General features: G+C 46.0%; 1 protein-coding gene across 1 annotated transcript in view; it reads left to right on the top strand.

The window, feature by feature from the left end:
* Positions 1–20047: 20047 nt before the first annotated feature.
* RETREG1 (reticulophagy regulator 1) overlaps positions 20048–24071 on the top strand; it is a 143180-nt gene continuing 139156 nt past the window's right edge. Inside the window, exon 1 of the mRNA XM_064375880.1 lies at positions 20048–20384. Within this exon, the coding sequence (XP_064231950.1) occupies positions 20074–20384 (311 nt within the window). The 5' untranslated portion in view covers positions 20048–20073. The remainder of the gene's footprint in view (positions 20385–24071) is intronic.

Here is a 24071-nt window from a genome sequence, read left to right as displayed (position 1 = left end):
GGGCCTCTGTCAGAGTGGGTAATATTGGAGTAGGTAAAACATGGAGACTGGCCCAGAGCCTACTTATTTATGGTTTGTCCACTGGGCCTGCAGATTCATCCAGTGGTCATTTCTCTGGACCCCAAATGTATATGGAAATAGGCATGCTTCATTTACTCGTTCCTAGGCTTAAGACTATCATCGTAGAGAGAACCAAGGGGAATCCACTGAAATGAATCCCCTCAACGACCATAGACAGTGACTCGAAAGCGATACAGCATTCCAAAGTGAATGGCAGAAATTAGTGTCATCCCTAAAGAACTAGAGGATGCAGGGTAATGGACCCCATCACGTCGCCATTTAATTCACAAGCGCAGATGCTGCAAAAAAAAGGCGGATCCTGGAGGATGACAATGGTCCATGGCCAACTCAACCAAGCAGTAGTCGCCATTGCAACTGCTGTGTCAGATGTGATATCACTGCTAGGTCAGAATAGCTTGGCCTGAGTGCATGTTACGTGCGATTTAATATACATTCTTGATTGAATCCTGTTTTTTTGATTTCTAGGAAATTTAAATTAGAATGTATAACTTTGATGTCTATAGATGAAACATGTAGGTTATATTTCTTCAAAGAGCATTATATAATTTCAAGCATAATAAATGATATTACCTACAATAACTCATTTTCATATGGTTCTTACTTGGCAAACTCAGTAATTCAAAACACGGCAAGAATCTGGGAGGAAGCAAAACTTCGCTTCATGTAACTCCTAACTGTCCTTGTGAGCTTTGCTGACACAAATTCCATTTGTGCCCCAAAAGGGTCAGAAAAGATGATCCTCCCTTTCATCCCACTCAGCAGGTGTCCTCTCTCCTCACTCGCCTGTGCCCTCTGCAGCCAATGATCTGTCACCTGCAAAACCCCATCATCACCACCTCTTCTTTAAGTTCCTCTGACCTTCTACTCTGAACTGAAAACTGGCATGTTTCCAGCAACCTTCTCAAGTAAGGGTTGTTTGCATCCCAGCCCTGCACCACTGGGCCTGGGTGAGGTGGTTATTCTCTCAGCTCCTCGAGACCTTTGCTCTTCCTTCTTTTCTGAAAACCCTGAAATTGTCTGAAGCGACACCATTGGAACAGACCGTCCTCACCCCTTCCTCATACAAGTATTTGGCTGCCTTTCTCTGCACCACTGTTCCGGAGACTTCCCTCTCATAGACAGTCCATCCAACGCCCTGGCTTCTTGGTCCTTTGACCTCCTCACTTCTAGCAATCTTCCCCACCAAACTCTGGCCTGCTGCTCCCAAACTATTTCATTTCCACTTTTTCTCAGCATAGTTCCTCTAGTGACACTTCTCCAACAATGCTACCCCATGAAGACTTCCAAACCAGTGAGGCCACCACTTTCCTCCATGTACACTGCTCCCTCCTTCCACAGTCTAGGATCATTTGCACATATCCTCAATTCCCTCCTCATCCCTTCCCTCCCTACATTTGCCTTCAAAAATCCCACATGACTGAGCCATGGGATGCCCAGATAACTGCTCAAACATGATTTCTGGGTGGTCTCTTAGGATGTGTCCAGAAGAGATTCGTATTTGAATTGGTAAACTGAGTAAAGTCATGGGGGTGGGCATTACCCAATCTATTAAAGGCACGAATAGATCAAAAAGCAGAGGAAGGTTGAGTCCATTCTCTGCCTGACTGCTGGAGCTAGCTTTTTTTTTTTTTTTTTTTTTTTTTTTTTTTTTTTTTTTGAGACAGAGTCTCGCTCTGTCATCAGGCTGGAGTGTAGTGGCCAATCTCAGTTCATTGCAACTTCTGCCTCCTGGGTTCAAGTGATTTTCCTGCCTCAGCCTCCCGAGTAGCTGGGACTACAGGTGTGCACCACCACGCCCGGTTAATTTTTGTATTTTTTAGTAGAGATGGGGTTTCACCATGTTGGCCAGGATGGTCTCAAACTGTTGACCTAGTGATCTGCCCGCCTCAGCCTCCCAAAGTGCTGGGATGACAGGCGTGAGCCACCGCACCCGGCCTGGAGCTGGCTTATTGATCTTCCCCTGTACTTAGAGCACCTCGTTCTCAGGCTCTCTCACCTGGACTGGAATCTACACCATTGGCTCCCTGGCTTTCAGGCATTGTAATTATACCACAAACTTTCTTGGGTCTCCAGCTTGCAGACAGCAGCTCGTGGGACTTAAGTATCCATAATCAATCTCTATAATCATGTGAGCCAACACCTTATAATCCATTTCTTTCTGGAGAGAGATATAGATATCCTATTGGATCTGTTTCTCTGAGGACCTCTAATGCCTTGTATTTGAGCAGCTGAATATTGCTGGAGAGATCATGGTAACTCTCACTTTATTACAATCTTCAGAAGCTGGCAGCCACTTCACATCCATCCTGCCACCCTTCCCTAATGAATTCAGTCTCTTGTATCCTGTGGCCAAGACCACTTTCTCAAAACTCATTTTTTTTTTTTTTTTTTTTTTTTTAGAGACAGAATCTCGCTCTGTCACTTGGCACCAGGCTGGAGTGCAGTGGCGCGATCTCTGCTCACTGCAACCTCCACCTTCCAGGTTCAAGCAATTTTCCTGCCTCAGCCTCCCCAGTACATGGGATTACAGGCACGCGCCATCACACCCAGCTAATATTTTTATTTTTGAGTAGAGACAGGGTTTCACCATGTTGGCCAGGATGGTCTCGATCTCTTGACCTTGTAATCTGCCTGCCTCAGCCTCCCAAAGTGCTGGGATTACAGGCATGAGCCACCGTGCCTGGCCAAAACTCCTCTCTTTCTAAGCTCCCTGCAGTCGTTCCTTCTATTCTTCACTTCTTATTTCATTGTGAAAACCCAATGGTAAGCAGAGAACACTTGCCTCTTCTACCATATCTTCCAATTTATCCCACATACTCTCATGGCTTTCATGTCATTTAGATGCTGACTTTCTCTCCCTTGAACTTAAGGTCTTCCTATCTGATCTCCTACTTGGTGTCTCCACTTGCCTGTGTATTAGGCAGGTGAAGTAGAGCATGTCCAAAAGAAGACTGCCTGATTTTCTCTCCCAAATATTTCCTATCTTGTTCAGTTGTCAAGCATCATTCTTGACTTCTCTATGTCCCTGACATTCTACATCTAGTCCATGAACATCTACTGTTTCTACCTCCCCTGGTTTTCCAAATCCAACCATTTCTCGGCACCTCTACCACTACCATTCTCTTTCTGTGACTATTGTAGTAGCCCCTACCTGATCTCCCAGCCTCCATGCATGTTGCCTCATCAGTAATCGGAGCCATCTTTTAAAGATGAAACCTGGCCAGGCACGGTGGCTCATGCCTGTAATCCCAGCACTTTGGGAGGCTCAGGAGGGCGCATCACTTGAGGCCAGGAGTTCAAGACCATCCTGGCAAACAAGATGAAACCCCTTCTCTGTTAAAAATACAAAAATTATCCAGGTGTGGTGGCAGGTGGCCTGTAATCCCAGTTACTCAAGAGGCTGAAAACAGAGAATCGCTTGAATCCAGGAGGGGAGGTGGAGGTTGCAGTGAGCCAAGATCATGACACTGTACTCCAGCCTGGGTGACAGAGTGAGACTCTGTCTCAAAAAGATAAATAAAGATGAAAATTGGATCAAGTCCCTTCTTGTACAAAATCCTTCATTGGTTTCTCATCACTATTTAGAATAAAATTGAGTCTCCTTCCACGTGGTCTACAAAGCCCTGCACTGTGGCCCACTCTGCCACCTCTACAGCCTCATCCCCATCGCTCTTCCACACCCCAGCCCTGCTGTCCTCTGCTCTTCTTGTTTTCTCCTTCTTGTTGTTTCTTGAGCATTTCAAGCTGGTTCTGGCTTCACAATCCTCACCCCTGCTGTTCACTCTGTCCGGCATGGGCTTGCCTGCAGAATTTCACATGACTGCCTGCCTTACTTCATTTAAGTGTCTGCTCAAAAGTCATTTCCATTCAAGACCAGCCTGTCCAACATGGTGAAAACCCTGTTTTCAGAAAAGAAGGAAGGCATGGTGGCATGCACCTATAATCCCAGCTACCCAGAAGGCTGAGGCAGGAGATCACTTGAACCCAGTGGTGGAGGCTGCAGTGAGCCAAGATTGCACCACTGCACTCCAGCCTGGGCAACAGAGCAAGACTCCATCTTGAAAAAAAAAAAAAAAAAAAAGTGACTTCCCTCACCACCCTGCCTACTATGGCCTTCTCCTCCAACGTAATTATCTGGTTTTTTACTCTATTCTCTTTTTCTTCATTGCATTTAACATGTGCTCCATTGTTATGTTAATGGATCTCAATGAATTCTAGGATCTTGTGTTGCCCCCTTCAACATCAACTCTAGGCTTAGTCACATGATTTTCTTTGTCTATTGGATCTTTAGAAAATGTGGCCCAAGCAGAGGCCTGTTCGATGGGTGCACAGCAGCCTTGCCCTCATGGAACCCCAGCTTCCAAGTGAGGAAGGCTGAGCTGGGAGAGGCCAGCTGGGGAGCAACTGAGGCACATCAGCCAGCAGCTCCAGCCAACTGCCAGGTGCATGAGTGAAGCCATCCAGCATCTGGCAATTGGTGGCAAATGCATTAACGAACCCAATACCACCACGTGGATCCTCTAAGATGAATAAGATGTCTAAATTTAGCTCATTAGAAAAATCTATCTTCCAAGTGTCTGTCCCAAGTAACCACTGGACATCACCAGCTGAAATTCAACATCTAAACTATTGTTCTTCTCCCCCAAACTTATCTTTTCTTCTTTGTTCCATATATTATTAATGGCACCCAAATATAACCAATGTTTTAAAGGTGATGATTAATTTTATGTATCATCTTAGCTAGACTGTGGTGTCTAATTGTTTGGATGTCGCTGTGAAGGTATTTTTTAGGTATGATTAACATTCAAATTGGTGAGCTTTGAGGAAAGCAGATTACCCTCCATAAGATACCTGGGCTTCAGCCAATCAACTGAGGATGTTAAGAGAAAACACTGAACTCCACCGAGGAAAAAGGAATTCTGTCTCTAGACTGCCTTCGAACTCAAGACTGCAAGATCATCTTCTGATAGAATTTCTAGCCTGTTAGCTACCTTGCAGGTTTTGGACTTCCACACACCCACAATGGAGTTTCCTTATAATAGAGAGCTCCTTTCTCTCTCTCTCTCAATCCACACTCACACATCCTATTGGTTCTATTTCTGTGAAGAATCCTCAAAGGTTATCTCTATGACCCCTCTCTGTCACTTCCTAGCATTCACTTAGTGACCATGCCCTATTTTTGCAATCTACAAACTGTCTCTTGTATCCATCCTTTCTCTGTCTCTACTTCCTCTGTCTTGGTTTAGGTGCTCAGCATCTCTCACCGACACTATTACAAAAGTCTATTAACCAGTCTTGCTGGCTCATCTCCTTCCAAATCCCCTGCCACTCCACGACTAGACTTAACTTTCTAAGATAAGCACCTGATGATCATGTTATTTATCTCCAAACTCTCCTCCTGGCTTCCCACTGCCTTTAGGACACAGTTCAGACTCTTCAGGATGGGATGGAAGCTCTTTATGTACTAGCCCAAGTTCCGCTGGAGTTCCGAGCTCCCTTACTGCCCCGAGTATCCAAGCTCCAGCCATATTTAACTAGTTGTTGACCCCCAAAGCCCTCATGCTTTTGCATGTTCTGTTTCATCTGCTTGGAATGCCTACTGCTTTGTCTGAAAAACCCTCTGAACTTCAATCCAAGCCATGGCTCAGAGGTACTCTTTAGGTTCAGAAGCTGTTGCTAGATTCTTGGCTCTAATTTTTAGAACCTGATAAAGGTCTTACCATAAACCCTGTGTAATACATTGAAATTAACATACTTGTATTTCTCAAAAGATAAGGGACTCTTTGATGGCCCTTGTATCTTGTTCATAATTGGATCCCTAGTCCTAGTGTTTTGTTTAGCTCATAGTGGCCACTCAAGAAATGCTTGTGGAGCCCATTAGTATAAGTTAGATTTTATACCCCTTGAAGGTAGAGACCATACTGCTGTTCATCTTTTTATCATTCCTCTCATGGAATCTTGCATAGTTGAAGCTTAACATAAGAAATTTGAGGCTGGGCATGGGGGCTCACACCTATAATCCCAGCACTTTGGGAGGTCAAGGTGGGTGGATCACATGAGATCAGAAGTTTGAGACCAGCCTGGCCAAAATGGTGAAACCCTGTCTCTATGAAAAATACAAAAATTAGTCGGGTATAGTGGCCTGTGCCTATAATCCCAGCTAATGAGAGTCTGAGGCAGGAGAATTGCTTGAACCCAGGAGGCAGAGGCTGCAGTGAGCCAAGATCACATCACATCGCTCCAATCTGGGCAACAGAGCAAGACTCAGTCTCAAAAAAAAGAAAGAAAGAAAGAAAGAAATTTGAATTTAGATATGTCAACCATCTTTGAGATTCCCTGCTCAGTGGTGTCACAGTGATTTTAAGTCAAATAAAAGTTTATGGAAAAGAGACATTGCTAGCACTGAGGGTCATAGCTGTGGAGAAAAGGGAATAGAAGAAAACAGTCTTTAAAAATTTTTTATAAGAACTATTTCCATTTCCTATTTTCTCAAAGAATCTTTGAAAAACATTTTTGTCTTGAAAATTTTCAAACCACAGAAAAGTTGAAAGAACAGTACAACGAACACCTGGATACCTCTCATGTAGATTCATCATTTAGCTGCACCTACTTCCTCTTCCTTTCTCTATTTATGTGCAGGCGCGCGCGCGCGCGCGCACACACACACACACACACACACACACACTCTTCCCTTTTGCTCAAGTAGGCAGCTGTCATCATGGCATTTCATGCCCAAATGTTGCATCTTGCATTGCTCAGAACAGAGCCATCCCCTTCGTCACCATAACGCCATCTTCACACCAAAGGAGAGAATCAACATTAATTCAACAGAATGATCTAACATGCGGTCTGGACTCAAAGTTTCCTAATTGTCCTCCAAAATGTCCTTGGTAGCTATTTTTTGACCCAGAATACAATCAAGGTTGACACCTAGATTTGGATGTTCTGTCTCTTTATTTTCCCCATACTCTGCTTCTGTTCTTGATATCGAACTCTTTGAAGACCTGTAGAACATCCCTGATGGGTGTGGTGGCTCACACCTATAATCAAAGCACTTTGGGAGGCTGAGGTGGGAGGACCACTTGAGGTCAGAAGTTCAAGACCAGGCTGGGCAACATGTTGAAACACCGTCTCTACTAAAAATACAAAAATTATCTGGGCGTGGTAGCACACGCCTGGAATTCCAGCTACTCAGGAGGCTGAGACATGAGAATTACTTGAACCCAGGAGGCACAGGTTGCAGTGAGCCAAGATCGTGCCACTGCACTCCAGCCTGGAGGACAGAGCAAAGCTGTCTCAAAAAAAAAAAAAAAAAAAATCCCATATTCCAGGGTGTTCTGACCATCTGGCCAGGATTTGATTTAGGTCAGATGCTTCTAGCAAGTTTTGTTATGGGTGTCCCTCCCATGGCATCAGACCAGGGGCTCACAGGGTCAGATTGCTCCACTAATTGTCATGGCATGCATGGTGGGAGGCAGATAAGGTGAAGGCTGACAGATTGCAATGCAAAGGCACACTTTTGCCTTTGTAATTAATCAGTAACCGAGAGATTGCGTAAACAGCCTTTCCCCCTACAGTTCTTTTCTCCCAGTGGGTCATATTATTCATTGATGATGACTGCTTGAATCAATTATTACATTTAGAGTTACAAAATGGGCTTTCTTAAATGTAAAATTTAGCCTATACATACTAGATTAGAGTCTTTTAATTATTGTTCCTTTTTTTTTTTTTTCTAGGCAGGGTTTCGCTCTGTCACCCAGGCTGGAGTGCAGTGGTGAGATCATGGCTCTTTACAGCCTCGACCTCCCAGGCTCAAGTGATCTTCCCACCTCAGCCTCCTGAGTAACTGGGACTATAGGCACATGCCATTATGCCCAGCTAATTTTTGCATTTTTTTTTTTGCTAGAAATAGGGTTTTGCCATTGCCCAGGCTACTCCTTTAAGAATCACTATAGAGTCACGAAAATTTAAAAATGCAATGCATTACTGTCATTTCCAAGGATTATTTTTTTTTGATCCTCAAAGTTTCTAAGATTTGGTCAGTGGGATCCTTTTCAAGCTGACTTCTGTATCTTTTTGACATGGACTTTTAAATGGTCTGTGACTACATCTTTGCTTTCTGATACACAAGATGTTCCTAACTGTGACCTAGCATTTGCCAATTCTCTAAGGAGCTTTGGTTCTTTTTGGCAGGTAATAGTATCCGAAACCAAAACCTGGTTCCTACATGAACTTATTGCTATTGGGTATTATTGATTCTAGGCTTTTTCAGGGGCAGAGCTAGAATATCGTACCATGATCTCCCACTGACTGATAGCTCCAATTCAAATCCTACACTGCAGGGTTCTCCACCTGCCCTCCTCCCCGATCCTATGTTCTAGATCCCCAGACTGAAAACCCTCATTAAGAGCAAGAGGTAGGCTGGGCGCGGTGGCTCACACCTGGAATCTCAGCACTTTGGGAGGCTGAGGAGGGCGGATCACAAGGTCAGGAGTTTAAGACCAGCCTGACCAACACAGTGAAACCCAGTATCTACTAAAACTACAAAAATTAGCCAGGCATGTTGGTGGGTGCCTGTAATCCCAGCTACTCAGGGAGCTACTCAGTGGCTGAGGAGGGAGAATTGCTTGAACCTGGCAGTTGGAGGTTGCAGTGAGCCGAGATCACGCCACTGGGTGACAGAGTGAGATTTCATCTCAAAAAAAAAAAAAAAAAGCAAGAGGTAAACACAATCCTCAATGATCTGAGTTTGGGACTTCACTGTGGAGGCTGGGACTCTCACCCATTGGAGTGGCAGGGGAGGCAGAAGGAAAGATTCCCTTGCCAGTCAGCTTGATTGTACCCCAGGCATCTGGCTGCTGCGCCTTCTTGGAGTGGGCAGACTTTTATACAGAAAGAAGATGGAAACTGTCCACTTGGATGTTATTAAAACATGCACCTGTGACCCAATTCTTCAGAAACCTACTTGTGGACATTTTACATAAAATCAGCGTTTGAAGATTTTCTACTGAAGAATTAAGGACAAAACTGCTTCTGTAGCTTTGTCCATCAAACGACGAGTTTCCAACAGAAAGCTGCTTGGTTCATGACCCCTGGAGAACTGGCCCCTGTAGCTATTTCCTCTGAACAGAGCTCTTTGTAGAGAGCTGTGGTTAAGCCACCCATGAATGAGACTGGTTTCTCTTTCTGGCTTTGTACACTGCAGAGAATTGTTCTGAAATTTGATGATACAAACTTTGGTATCAGTTGCAACAGTTTTTCCATGTAGCCCAGGTCTTCTCAAGAGAAAGTCATTATAAAATGCCTGTGTTCAGGATCCAGATTCTTAGGAGATATTCTCCCCCTGGGTCTCAACTGCAGTTATTCCAAGTAATTCCTACAGCAGTCTTAAGAGTTAAGGATTGTTTTAAAGATGAGGAAACCAAGACTCAGAGAAACTGTGTCACATAACACAATGTCACAGGCTACTATGCTTTGTCGAATCTAAGATGCTAAGATTTTAAAGTACATTCCATTTCCAGGTATGTTAAAAGTGAAAAAAATATGTATATGTCTTAGAATCAGTGAAATACAGTGGCTAGTGATAGATCTAGGGTCAAATTCAGATCCTCCTAAGAAACCCCAGCTTTTCCCACTTGATCAAGGGTTCATGCAAGAAGAGCAAGCTGAGCTGCAGATAGGAGACCTGGGCTTCCAGGAGGTTGAAAAGACAAGGAAAAATAGCATAGCATGAACAACAGCATGGATATGAAAGTTTGCTTCGAGTGTGAACTCAGAGATGAGCTAGTCTGATGATAGCTGAGTGTTCGCATTTGGGAGCGGTGAGAAATGCAGCCTTTAGAAAGAGCTTGGCCGGATGAACAAGCTCTAGAAGGCAGCTGGCAATTTCTTTAGGCGTAGCAGTTCTAGGAAATTGGGCATTGTTGTAAGCACTTGGGGGTGGATGCTACAGGTTGAAAGCCCTGTTTTAAAGGAGAGGTGTACAGGGAAGATTGGAAGAGCTGTGAGGCTGCCATAGTCAGATGGGCAACAGGCACTGAAGCTTGAACAGGGATGGCAGACCTGAGACTACAGAAAAGGGCTAGGCGAGGTGAGAATGCTTCAGAGGAGGAGTTCTCAGCAATTATTGACAGGTTGGCAATGAATGGGGAGCCCATATGATTTCTCATCCAAACCCAGACACCTCTGAGAAAGAAAGTGAAGCACTATTAATAACCGTGCCAGAAGGCAGGCATCAGCCAGCATTGTCTTGGACAAACCTGACATACAGTTACTGCAGATAAGAAAATGAAGGAGAGACCAGAATCAAAACAGCTCCAGTATTGCTTGTTTGGGGGACTTTGGGTTACTCTAGCTCACAGGGCAGTTGCAAACGCCACCTCTTGTGCAAGGAGAGTCTCTGTGATTTTCCCCCATCCTCCCCAAAAGAAGCTGTGTGGAATCAAACAGCCCACGTGGTATGGGTGAAGGAACAGGCTTTAGTGGGGGCAACTTAGAAGCCAAGGTTGGAAGGAGAAGGCATCCGATACTCCTCTGAACCACACAGAGAGGGGTGTGCCACAGCCAGGATGGTCTCAGAGACCTCTGGGTGGACATGCCTGGGAAGGAGCCCCTCTCCTCCTCTCCTCCAAGTCTCTCTTCACCTTAGATGAGGTAAAACCTGACAGATGGCAATGCAAAGGCCCGCTTTTGCCTTTGTAACTAATCAGTAACCTGCGAGGTTGTATAAACAGCCTTTCCCCTACAGTCTTTTCTCCAAGTGGGTCACATTACTCATTGATAATCATTGCTTGAATCAATTATTTTTATTTTTGAGACAGAGTCTTACCCTGTCGCCCAGGATGGAGTGCAATAGTGGGATCTCGGCTCACTGCAACCTCTGCCTCCCAGGTTCAAACAATTCTCCTGTCTCAGCCTCCTGAGTAGCTGGGATTATAGGCAACTGCCACCACGCCCAGCTCATTTTTGTATTTTTAGTAGAGATGGGGTTTCACTATGTTGACCAGGATGGTCTCAAACTCCTGATCTCGTGATCCACCCGTCTCGGCCTCCCAAAGTGCTGGGATTATAGGTGTGAGCCACTGTGCCCCGCCTGCTTGAGTCAGTTACAAAATGGTGCTTTCCTAAATCTAAAATTTAGCCTACACATACAGAGAGGTATGTGCCACAGCCAGGATGTTCTTGGAGCCCCTGGGTGGACGTGCCTGGGAAGGAGCCCCTCTCCTCCAACTCTCTGCCACCTCTCTTCTTTATAGGACAAGAGCAAGAACCACCTTGTCAGTGGGAGAACAGTCTACAGGTACATTTGATGCTAGTAGATTGCAGAAGGTATGGGGAAATCCAGCTGTCCAGTATTTGGAGAATCTGAGGGCTCATTGGAAGCTGGTTTTGGAAGGAGACCCATCAAGCCTGTAGGACCCTCGGTTTATGTGTATCTCTTCTCCCTGGAGAAGGTAGAAATGCCTTCAGTCCCATCCAGGACCTTGTCCAGGCAACCCAGAGTGAGCTCCCATGGGCCTTTTTTGGGATAGTTCGGCTTGTGACACCAAAGTACTTCGTTTAGGGCAGGGAAGGGGCAGGAGTGAGGGTAAAAACAGAGAAGTGTGATACTGTGATATAATAATATATATTTGGTCATCCTCCCTGGTTTCTAGCACAGAGCTTTGAAAACCCTTGGAAGGGTTTATTATGAGAAGAGCATAATTTATTATTCTTAATAAGTCCCTTTCAACCATACTTGAGTTTACACTCACGAGATGATTCTTCCTTGGTCCCTAGATGTTTCATGATGGGGGCTGCTGGCCAGAGGAACTGACCATGTGATTACAGGGTTAGAACATTCAGTCCCGCCCCCAGGCCTCCTGGGGAGAGGAGAGGGGCTGGAGGTTTTAATGATTTAGTCAATTGTGCCTATATAATGAAATCTCCATAAAAACCCCTAAATGAAGAGATGCAAGGAACCTGTGAGTGTGAGCAAATGTATCCACATGCCCGGAGGCTGGCATGCTCTAACTCCCCAGTGGGGCTGACGCGCTCATGTTCAGGACCCTTCTGGACCTTGCCCTACGTACCTCTTCATCTGCATGCACATTCGTATTCTTTATCATTTCCTTTATAATAAACTAGCAACAGTAAGTAAACTGTTTTCCCTGAGTTCTGTGAGCTGTTCTAGCAAATTATTGAACTTGAACCAAGAGCGGTAGCTCATGCCTATAACCTCAGCACTTTGGGAGGCTGAGGTGGGAGGATTGCTGGAGCCCAGAAATCCACGACCAGCCTGGACAACATAGGGAGGCACTGTCTCTAGAAGAAATAAAAGCTTAGCCAGGTGTGGTGGAGCACAGCTACTCTGTGCTCCAGCTGGGTGTGATCCGAGCTACTCTGGAGTCTGAGATGGGGGGATCACTTGAGCCTGGGAGGTGGTGGCTGCAGTGAGCCATGATTCCTGCCTTGGTGACAGAGTGAGACACCCTCTGTCTGTGTGTGTGTATATAAATTTACATATATATATATATATATATATATATATATATACACATATATATATATATATGTATAAACTTGAAGGGGGAGTCATGAAAACCTCCGATTTATAGCCAGTCAGTCAAAGTACGGGAGGTCCAGAACTTGTGATTGGCATTTGAAGTGGGGGTAGTCTTGTGGGGCTGAGCCCTTAACCCATGATCTGCTGGGTTAGACCAGGTAGTTAATGTCAGAATTGAACTGATAACCAGTTGGTGTGTAGACAATAAGAGAATTGGTTATTGGTGTGGGAAAATCCACATACCCAGTGCCAGAAGTATTGGGAGTAAAAACAGTTCAGACTGTCAAAGGAAAACCTTATCACAGGTTTAGTTTTAAGATCTTAATTGACTTTATTTGTAATTCCAGAATTCAGCAAACTTCATTTGATGAAATAGAACAAGTGTTCCAATGGGCTGAGTAGAGGAAGTGGTTTCATAAGGAGAAGGGCTGAAGAAAGCAGGGACAAAACCCAAAAAGCAGATTGGTCATTTCAAAGTCACTTTCCTTGCAAGGTGGAAATGGGGAACAGAACAGTAGAGAAATAACTGATTGGTTAATATCAGGCCACTTTCTCTTGGAAGGGAGAGAACAGAGGAAACTCCATTACCATGCAGATTGAAACTGGCCTGTTTGGGAAATTTGACTTTCTCTCCTGACTGCTCTGGAGGTCGGTTGACAACTTGGGTTTGGCAACTCAGCATGAGTGACTTCATTCTGATTTTTGGTCTGGTCTGTTGGGGCCTAGTGTAGCAGCTTAGTCCAAAACAGTAGTCTCCTGGCTGGTCTGAAGGTAGTGAGTTACCTTAATTGATTGTTTGCAGTCAGTTACAGATCAAACTCCTTGTTCTTCTCTTTTCGTCCTTCTCACTACTGCACTCATGACAATGATGGCCTCCTATAATTTTTTTTTTTTTTTTTGAGACAGAGTCTTGCTCTGTTGCCCAGGCTGGAGTGCTGTGGTATGATCATGGCTCACTGCTTGACCTCCCTGGCTCAAGTGATCCTCCTACCTCAGCCTCCCAAGTAGCTGAAACTACAGGCACATATTTTTTTGTAGAGATGGCGTTTCACCATGTTGAGCAGGCTTTGTCTCCAACTCCTGGGCCCAAGTGATCTGCCCACCTCCTGAAGTGTTGGGATTACAGGTGTGAGCCACTGCACCTGGCCATTCTCCTCTAATTTTTATTTAGGGAGAAGTAGAGAGAGCGTCCCTTTTCAGTGAATTAACCTACGAGCAAATATACTGAACTGTGAACTATAATAAGTAGAGACATATTTCTTGGATGGTTCAGAAGACATTTGGGTTTCATAACTTATGGGTCCCCAGGAACACCCCTAGTTGTGCAGCAAGCACCCGACTGCACCACGTATGCATAACTGAAGTGGGCACGTGCGACATGTTCTGACTGCAGGGCCTGTAGCCATTTTCACAGTCTCGAGGGTTGCCAGATTTTGTGCATGATTTCTAATGAACTAAAATTAGTAACAGGTGACAAGCCAAATATACCCTTGGAAGGGTTGTTTGTGGGATGTCACCTTCATAGCTATTTCATTGCATTCCACTCATCTAATTTTAGCATGGAAGACACCCCCTTGAGACTGGAGGCCTGATTTGGAGACCTGGATTTAGAGAGAATCACAATACAGTTTTGCTTTAAGGATGGAAGTCAGGCTGGAGTTCCCGGGACCTCAGGACACTGCTGCTTTGATTCTATCACTTCTTTGGTAAAAAGAAACAATAACAACAAAGAAACCCACAAACTCCAGGAACTCTCTACTGCTCAAAGGATTTTGTCTAAAATTCTGTTACTGATACTTACAAGTTTCTTTTATTTGATCTGTTTATCCAAAAGTCTTATCAAAAGTACTGTGCCCCATGCAGTTGCACGAACCTGGCCAGCGCCTCTGAATGCTTCTTGGTCATGCCCTCTGCCAAGTTCTCCTACAGGCCATTCCGTCTGCCAGGATCTGTCTCGTTCGGGATACCTGCTGGTCTCTGAGGTGCAGAGCCCTGTACCCAACAACCTTACTGACATCTCCAGAGATATCCAAATGCAGATCCATTTTCAAAAATGAAACCTGCCAGTCTCCCTTTCAAACTGGCTTCTCCTCCTCCCTCATCCTCGAGAATGACAAGGGAAAAGTCTCTTAGAGTGCCTTCCCTCTGTCAGGCTTTATGCCATCCACGATCCGGAGATATCTTTCTGAAACACAGGCTAGCTCCTTCTGTCTCCTGCTGCAAGCCCTCCCATGGCTCCCTGTTGCTCTCAGGACAAAGCAGAAGCTTCTAGCATCATACAGGAGGAGGCCCACTGTGACTGGTCTCCTGCTCCTTCTACCCCATCCTCCAGCTTACGTCTCCTCCAGGTCTCCTCTGAGGGCCACGCTGGCTCCTCTCCCGCTTCCAGACTGTGCACCTCATGCTTCCCCATTCCCTTTGCCTAGCACCTTCTTCAGGGTCATTATCCATTGTCTATGCCATAAGCACCATGAGAGAAATAAGCAGTCCTGTTCATCTCGCCAGAAGTCCACCATCAGCCTTTCATGAATGTCTGATGACCAGTGAGTGAAGAAATGAAGAAATAACAAATGAATACACAGGTACAACGATGCAGAATCAGGGCCATCAAAGGGGGTGTGGGGAAGAGGCTTCAGACAAGGATACAGCAGTGCTTTGTCTGCTGGTTCAGATTCCTGTTGGGAAGGGGTTGGAAGTTAGTGTCCTGCAGCCACCCTTGTGGATCACAGGTGTGCGTGTGTTTATGCATGTGCCTGTGGACAGACAGGTAGGCCTCCTTGGGGGATATACTCATGTTGTCATGTGACCTCCGTTCTTTTCAATTAACCATTCTGAAGCCTTAAAAAAACACCTGTTTTTTGAGACAGAGTTTCCCTATCGTCTCCCAGGCTGGAGTGTAGTGGTGCCATCTCAGCTCACTGCAACCTCTGCCTCCTGGGTTCAGCAATTCTCCTGCTTCAGTCTCCTCCTGAGTAGTTGGGATTACAGGTGCCCACCACCACACCCGGCTTTTTTTTTGGATTTTAAGTAGAGGCGGGGTTTCACCCTGTTTGGCAGGCTGGTCTCAAACTCCTAACCTCAGGTGATCCACCTGCCTTGGCCTCCCAAAGTATGAGGATTACAGGTGTGAGCCATGACACTTGGCCAAAAAAAAAAATACTTTTAGGTATTAGGGAGCAATACCCCAACTGTTATCTGGGTGGCCAACATCTTTCTGGTAAGCACATCCCTTACGGAATGCTTGTCAAACACAGACTATCCTAGTTTGAATATTTCAGTTTGTATATGCACAACAGACATTCAATGTAAGCAGAAATAGCGAATTCCTTCTGTGAACCAGGCACTGGGCTGGGCCTTGGAAGCTGGGCTAGAGACCCAGGAGATGACCTTCCTTCTTTTCCAATTGCTCTGTGGCTGCTGATGATGTGTGATAATCCTACTTATTTGTGCTTAGACTGAACTATCCAGGTTTTCTTAGTGACAAGAAAATTAGGGAACTTTAGCTGGGTGCAGTGGCTGATACCTGTAATCCCAGCACCTTGGGAGGCCAAGGCGGGCGGATACCAAGGTCAGGAGTTCAAGACCAGCCTGGCCAATATGGTGAAACTCCGACTCTACTAAAAACAACAACAACAAAAAAAAAAAACCCCAAAATTAGCCAGGCATAGTAGTGGGCACCTGTATTCCCAGCTACTCGGGAGACTGAGGCAGGAGAATTGCTGGAACCCAGGAGGCGGAGGTTGCAGTGAGCCGAGACGGTGCCACTGCACTCCAGCCTGGGCAACAGAGTGAGACTCCGTCCCTCCCCACCAAAAAAAGAAAATTACGGAAATTTAGAAATAAGGAACAGAGGATATAGCAAGGAGAGGAGGGTAGAATTGCTTTAATAAAATTATCAACACACAAAAAATTCTATCTGCAGGCTAGTAAACAATACAACACGTACACAAGTGTATTAGTTCATTCACATTCTAGTATGAAGAAATACTCGAGAACAGGTAATTTATAAAGAAAAGAGGTTTAACTGACTCACAGTTCTGCATGGCTCGGGAAGTCTCAGGAAACTTACAATCATGGCGGAAGACACACCTTGGCAGAGTGGCAGGAAAGAGGATGAGTGCTGAGTGAAGGGAGAAGCCCCTTATAAAAACCATCAGATCTTGTGAGAACTCGCTATCATGAGAACAGTATGGGGGAAACCCCCACGCCCATGATTCAATTATCTCCACCTGGTCCCACCCTTGACACCTGTGGATGATTACAATTCAAAGTAAGACCTGGGTGGAGACACAACCAAACCATATCAACGAGCCTCCTTCTGTTTAAGGAACCATGGACCTACTGTAGGATTCTAATATATAATATTTTGGGGAAAAGAAATTTCTCCCAAAATATTATGACTGGGGCATTTCCCCATCATTCTAAGTCTTAGCTTGATGTTGCCTGAGGAGACTTCCTGCAGTGGAAATTAATTATTCATTGTTTTTCTCTCTTATTACAAGCTTTCCACATACTCTAAGATGAGAAAGTTGAGTGAGTGGCCTCTGTTAGAGTTCTTATGTGTATTTGGACTTTCTTTACTGGAGCTGTCTCATTTTCTAAACTAAGATTCAGTGGCTATGACTGTTCTGTTTTTTTTTTTTTTTAATTCTCAGATGAATTTCTAGTTTCCTTGTTTTTGTGATGCAGATTGTCAAATCACCTAGCACATTACTGTTAATCACTCTGTTCCTAATATATAGCAATAAAAAATTCGGGAGAGAATCTTAAACAGTAAGCTTACCTGCAGGAGTTCAAGAATATGGCATGTTCTTAAAACTAGGGGACAAGATTTCAACCACTGTTAGCATTATGCTTCAGCCGTCTTAGCCCTGAATAAAGTACTCAAGCATCACAAAGATCATTAGACAAACAACAAACAGGCAACAGCAACAAAAACCCACCCAGCAGCACCATTTGCATGTCTATGCCAGTGTCCACTTTTGTCACACAAGTTGTCAGTAAGTATTACAGGTCGGAGGTGAAAAGGACAGATTAGCCCAGCCTTTTATGCAAAACAGTTTGCGTAGCATTTTCTCCATAGTAATTTTGAGAGAGAGAGACAAAGAGAGAGGGAGAATCAACTTTACAACACATGGCTGTGGGGAAAGAGGTTTATTATTAAACAGAGATGATAAGTAAGTGCTGGAAACCACACACAGCTAAGGAGCTTAGCTTTTATGTGTCTTGGTTGCCAGCAGTTTTTACTACTTCAACAGATCCTGACAACAATAAGTAGAATTCAGGGGAAGCAGGAGGAAGGTGATGAATCTTGCAAACCTGTTTCTCGTAGCTCATCAACACTGTTCTGGGCAATGGGGATGCCTGGTTCCTCCTCTCCCCTGCCCCATGCTCTCCACACTGGCTGCGGCACACATCTGTCTAGCGACAGATTTTAGAATAGCAAACCTGGGGCTGTATCAAGTGCCAAACAAAGGCCAAAAGACACAATAAAAGCATTTATCTTTCAAAAACTTCTCCACTAGTGCCAAGAGGGAGGACACACACCTGGAAAAAGATTGTATTTTTTTTTTTTGAGATGGAGTCTTGCTCTGTTGCCCAGGCTGGAGTGCAATGGCGTGGTAACTGCCACATTTCCCTTCCGGGTTCAAGCAATTCTCCTGCCTCAGCCTCCTGCGTAGCTGGGGCTACAGGTGACCACCACCACGCCTGGCTAATTTTTGTATTTTTAGTAAAGACAGGGTTTCCCCACATTGGCCAGGCTGGTCTCCAACTCCTGACCTTGTGATCTGCCTGCCTGGGCCTCCAAAGTGCTAGGATTACAGGTGTGAGCCACCGCTCCCAGCCAAGATTGTCTTTCTTATATGGTTGAAACCTGAGTTGTTTCCATGTTGCTGTTTCCTTGCTGCCCAGGCCACTTTCCATCGGGTTGTCAGGATATTCCTAAGAAGGGAAGCTGGAAATGCCAGATGCTCTTAATTGGCCCCTCATCAGACTGTGAGCTTCCTGTGGGTGGAAGCTGTATCCACAGAGCTTAGCAATGCTTTGTGTACTCGGTAGCTGTTTAGTAAGCCTTTGCGTGGACGCCGGGAATATACCCCCTTTGAAGTACAACATACACACAGTAAAGTGCAGACACCTGCAGTGAATGTACCAATCAATGGATTCCACATGTGTCTACACAGAGGTTTACAATGGCCATCCAGAGGCGTTACAGAACTTTCCCCCAGAGGCTCCCTTGACGCAAGGGAATTTCATTGCCCTCCCTTCCATCCTGTGCAGGAAGGCTGGTTGCCAGTAAAGGGATATGAGATGCCCTGATTCACCTGCAGATAGAATCCTCTGGATGGGGTAATGGCATGTCATAGAGTAAAAGGAAGACCAGGAAGATTAAAGAAGACAAAAATTTAAAAATGCAAATAGTGAAAAGTAAGCATAACCAATGAACTGTGTTCCTCTCTCTCCGCACTCACGCAGAAGCACTGGGGCCAAAGAGGTGGGGCATGGGAGGTCTCAGGATGGATGCCCTGCCACCCCACCACTGCCCTGATGCCTGCTCGTGACGCGGAGACCAAGTGGCTCTGAAATCACTGGCTTCAAAGCAGGCCAAATCTTGCTTGACATGTGCAAAGGTTCAGTCTCTTGCTTGTCAGCTCCCCGCACTCACGACCAACGTGCACTTCTGAGTCAGATCACCTGGCCACACAGAGCCGGGGGAGAGGCGGAGAGAGAGAGAAACAGCGAGAGACAGAGGAGAGAGAGAGGAAGCACCTTCCCCCACCGCTGCTGCCTGGCGTTTCCTCCCGTGTCAAACGAGAGGGCCCCAAATTGACCCCAGATGTTTTTTCTTCCTTTCTCAATCCAACATTTATACCAGCACGTTATTCCCAGGGTGCCCAAGACCTCTGCTATGGCTGTGCTGCTGTCCCTGCCAAGGTGCTGGGGATGGTCGGGGTGGGGCATGCCCATGGGGGCTGAAATCCGCTGCCAAGGGAAGGGGCGCCCCGAAACCACCCTCAGTGGCTGCTGGTTGGGCGACCGGTGACCCTGGCTTGAGAAAGTGAAAATGTCCAATCTATTTTGCCCTTAGCCTTGGCTCCCTTTCGGATATGGAACCGAGCCGCGGTCCTCCACTCCGCCCTCTCCGTCGCTGCAAGGGAAAAGAAGGTCGTTTTCCTCGGGTCCCCGGCGAGGCCCTGGAGGAACCTGGAGCCCCCAGTGGACGCCGCCCAGCTCCGGGCCCCGCCCCTGCGCGAACTCGGCCGCACCCACTTCCCCCGGCGGCGCCCCCTCCGCGGCCGGTGACGTCACAAGGCACCCGGCCGCCTGCGCCCCGCGGTGCGCGCCGAGCTCCGGGACCTGCCGCCGCCGCCCCGCCCTCGGCGTCCACACCCAGGCGCGCCCCCGCGCGCGCTCTGCCCCGTCCCCGCCTGGAAGCGCCGCCGAAGATGGCGAGCCCGGCGCCCCCGGAGCACGCCGAGGAGGGATGCCCGGCTCCCGCCGCCGAGGAGCAGGCGCCGCCGCAGCCCCGGGCGCCCCCAGCAGAGCGGCCGCCGCAGGAGGAGGAAGCGCAGGAGGCTGGGGCGGCGGAGGGCGCGGGGCTGCAGGTGGAGGAGGCCGCGGGCTCTGCGGCCGCCGCGGTGACCTGGCTGCTCGGGGAGCCAGTGCTGTGGCTGGGCTGCCGCGCGGACGAGCTGCTGAGCTGGAAGAGGCCGCTGCGGAGCCTGCTCGGCTTCGTCGCTGCAAACCTGCTGTTCTGGTGAGAGCTTGGGCAGGGTGGGGGCGTTCAGGAGGGCAGGTGACCTTGGGGCGCCCGGGGACCCAGTGCAGGGGGAGCCCGCGGGACAAAACACTTGTCAGCGCTGCCGCACTTTCTCGGCCACCTTTCTCGAACAGGTAGACAGATACTCGCTGCAACTTTCCTCCGGACGCACGTCCCTGTGCGTAGGTGTCGTCCTCCGTGTGCAGATCCAGCCTCAGAGCCAGGTGGTCGGCCGGCCCGCGGGCACCTGCACCTGCAGGTGTTCCCATCGTGCTTGAAAACTTCGCCTCCTCTTCCTAAAACTCTCAGGTCTTAGACCTGCTCGCCCAAGCTTGCCGGAGCAAACGTGTTTGAGCGTGCCTTGGTTCTGGCGGCCCCAGCAGGCATAGCTGGACCAGATTAGGTACACGTTCAAAACGGTGCCGCGCTCATCAGTCACCTGAGATGGGCCCTGAATGATTTGTTTCTCCTTCCCCTGGAGGGTTAGGTTTACTGTCTTTACTCCCTGATGAGAAAACGGGAGGCAAACAAGCAGGTGGCGTACGCCCAGCACCCACCCCTGGGTGTGCACAGTGTGGAACGCAGGCATATTTTTAGGCGAAGTACAGGGAGAACATACGGGGATGCTCAGCCTCTGAGCAACAGGTTCATATCTCCAAAAAGCTCTCTTCACCAGGAAGGCCAGGAGAGTGTCTGGCTCCTTCGTTGAGAGTGGTGTCCTGTCATCCATTACCACGCTACTGAGGGCGGAGAAAAGCCTTCTTTGTTTGCTAAGTGTCCTCATAACAAACATGACCCACACAGGGCAGAATAAGCAGAGCTCCCGTAACAGGTGCCTTGTTACAGGGCAGAGATTTCTTAACCTTAAAGTTGAGAAATAAATAAATTGCACAAAATACACAGCCTGTCATTTTCTAGGTTAACTTGAGCAAGGCGAACATTGTCCTGCAGATCTGTGCTAGGCCTTTTCTTAGTGTTGCTAGTTTCCTGTGTCTCTTTCCAGATAGTGCATGTTTCAGCAAATATACCATATTCTATGCAAATTGTGGAATACCATATGAGCTCTTCCTTTTCTTAGTATTTCTTGGTGATTGCTTCCTTGTTCTTTTTCAGCTGCTTCAGAATTCTATTGTAAGGATGTCTCAAATTACTTAACCTGTCTCCTACTGAGGCACTGATGTTTCCAAGCTTTTGCTGTTTCAGTGTTATAGCTAATGACCCTGTACATGCATCATTTTGCATACATGCAAGTATTTTGGAAAACTTCCCAGAAGTGGAATTGCTGGGTCAGAGGGTGTGTGCACTTGTAATTTGGTGGAGATCACCATATTGCACTTCCTTAGGGTTCTAACAATTTATACTTCCGTTAGCAATGTGTGTGACTGCCTGCCTGCTTTGGTACACCCTTGCCAAGAATATTTTATGAAACTTTTTGATCCTGCAGATCTGATGGGTGAAAAAGACTATCCCCAAATGATTTTATTTTGCAATTCTCTGTGATTGAGCATTTTATCTTATGTTTAAGAGCCACTACAATTACCTTTTATCTGCATTGTTTATAAATAACCTTTGTCTATTTGTTCAAGTAGGCCATTGTTCTTTTCTTTATTGATTTATAGGAGCCATTTTTTTTTTTTTTTTTTTTTTTTTGAGACGGAGTTTTGCTCTTGTTACCCAGGCTAGAGTGCAATGGCACTATCTCAGCTCACCACAACCTCCACCTCCCAGGTTCAAGCAGTTCTCCTGCCTCAGCCTCCCGAGTAGCTGGGACTACAGGCGTGCGCCACCATGCCCAGCTAATTTTTGTATTTTTAGTAGAGACGGGGTTTCACCATGTTGACCAGGATGGTCTCGATCTCTTGACCTCATGATCCACCCGCCTTGGCCTCCCAAAGTGCTGGGATTATAGGCGTGAGCCACCGCGCCCGGCCTATAGGAGCCATTTTTATAGTAAAGACTTTAGCCTGATTTCTGTAACATGAGTTGAAATTTTTTTTTGAGACGGAGTTTCGCTTTTGTTACCCAGGCTGGAGTGCAATGGCGCGATCTTGGCTCACCTCAACCTCCGCCTCCTGAGTTCAGGCAATTCTCCTGCCTCAGCCTCCTGAGTAGTTGGGATTACAGGCACGTGCCACCATGCCCAGCTAATTTTTTTGTATTTTTAGTAGAGACGGGGTTTCACCGTGTTGACCAGGATGGTCTCGATCTCTTGACCTCGTGATCCACCCGCCTCGGCCTCCCAAAGTGCTGGGATTACAGGCATGAGCCACCGCGCCTGGCCAAAATTTTTTTTTCTATGATGTTTTCTTTAATGACACCTATTGAAAATCATGTTTTTGCATAAAATAATTGGAAGGCATATTTGGTATTATTCAGGGGTGTTGTCTTCCATCTATTTTATTTATGACTGTTGGAGAGGACACATTGGCCAGGCATTCAACCTAGATAGAGCCTTCTCCTTACCTGTTTTATTTCATCTCCTGTTTGAGGCATCTGCATTCCATGCATGTAGTTTCTTTGACAAAAATGACTGCCCTGTTCTTTAAATTCAGAAATACTTGTTGCTTTTCCATTATAATCCATTGAATTTGTGACCCATTTATTAATGTCATTAAAATTTTGTTTTTTTCCCCTTTTATTTGTTGCTCTGGGGTTAAAATAATTTTCAAGGACATTGCATTTTCTTTAAATAATGTATTTCTTCTCAAATGATCTTAAATTATGTGATTCTCTTATATTATGATCTTAAATTATGTGTCTTAGGAACTCTAAAGCACTGTATTTTCTATGAGAAAAACAAGAAAAAATTCAATTTTAAAACTATGGGGAACCCAACCGAATCTGTCGTAAGCAATGGGATGTTGTTTTCACTTTAATTGATGTCATTTCATTTTTGTGGAAATAAACTTTTAAGCCTATATTTTTGAATGATTTAGCACCTGGCATTAGCAGTGGGTTTTAGGATTTTGAATTTGACTTGAAAGCTTCAACATTTGCCCATTATCTGTAAGATTTTGGGCAAAAATTGTGACACAGCCATAACCAATGGGTATAACTCAAAGTTGCATGAATTAAGTGTGGTGGAAAGTTCAGGAAAGGAGAATTCATTTTGACATGGTTTTGGGGAACAGTGGTATTGTGGATGGAAGAGATTGTGGGGTTCTTCATAAGGAGATCATGCTTGAACCAGACCTCAGTGGATGGGAATGATTTGGGAGAGCTAATCTGGTTCATGATCCACAGCATCCCAACCCTGAGGAATAAAATGAACACAACAGCAGCTTGAAGGTGTACCTAATATTTCAACCACAACACAGTACACAGATGCAGCAGCAGCCTGGGTTGGTAGAAAAGGTAGTGGGAGATAAGGTTGGCCAGGCGGTTTGTGGGGGCAGTCGTTGCCTCAGATGCTATGTGGTGTGTTTGACTTTGTTTTCTTCTGTAGGCAACAGGGATCAAAAAAATACCTTATATCAGCGTCCACAAATATTTTAATGGATAAGTACATTGTGGTTCATTTATTTATTATGAATTGTGATACCATATAATGATGAAAATACAGCTTTGGCAACAACATGGATGAATTTTACAAATGTAATTTTGGTTAAAAGACGCACAAAGTAATATGTGCTGAATGATTCAATTAAGAAGCTTTAGATGGTGCAGAAACAGAACAGGTTGATT

This window comes from Aotus nancymaae, unplaced genomic scaffold (genome assembly GCF_030222135.1).
Source record: "Aotus nancymaae isolate 86718 unplaced genomic scaffold, 86718_ANA_hifiasm-v0.15.2.pri h1tg000014l, whole genome shotgun sequence".
In the NCBI taxonomy this organism is placed as follows: domain Eukaryota; kingdom Metazoa; phylum Chordata; class Mammalia; order Primates; family Aotidae; genus Aotus; species Aotus nancymaae.
Note: the sequence above shows the minus strand (reverse complement) of the source record. Positions and strands in the feature narration are given on the sequence as shown.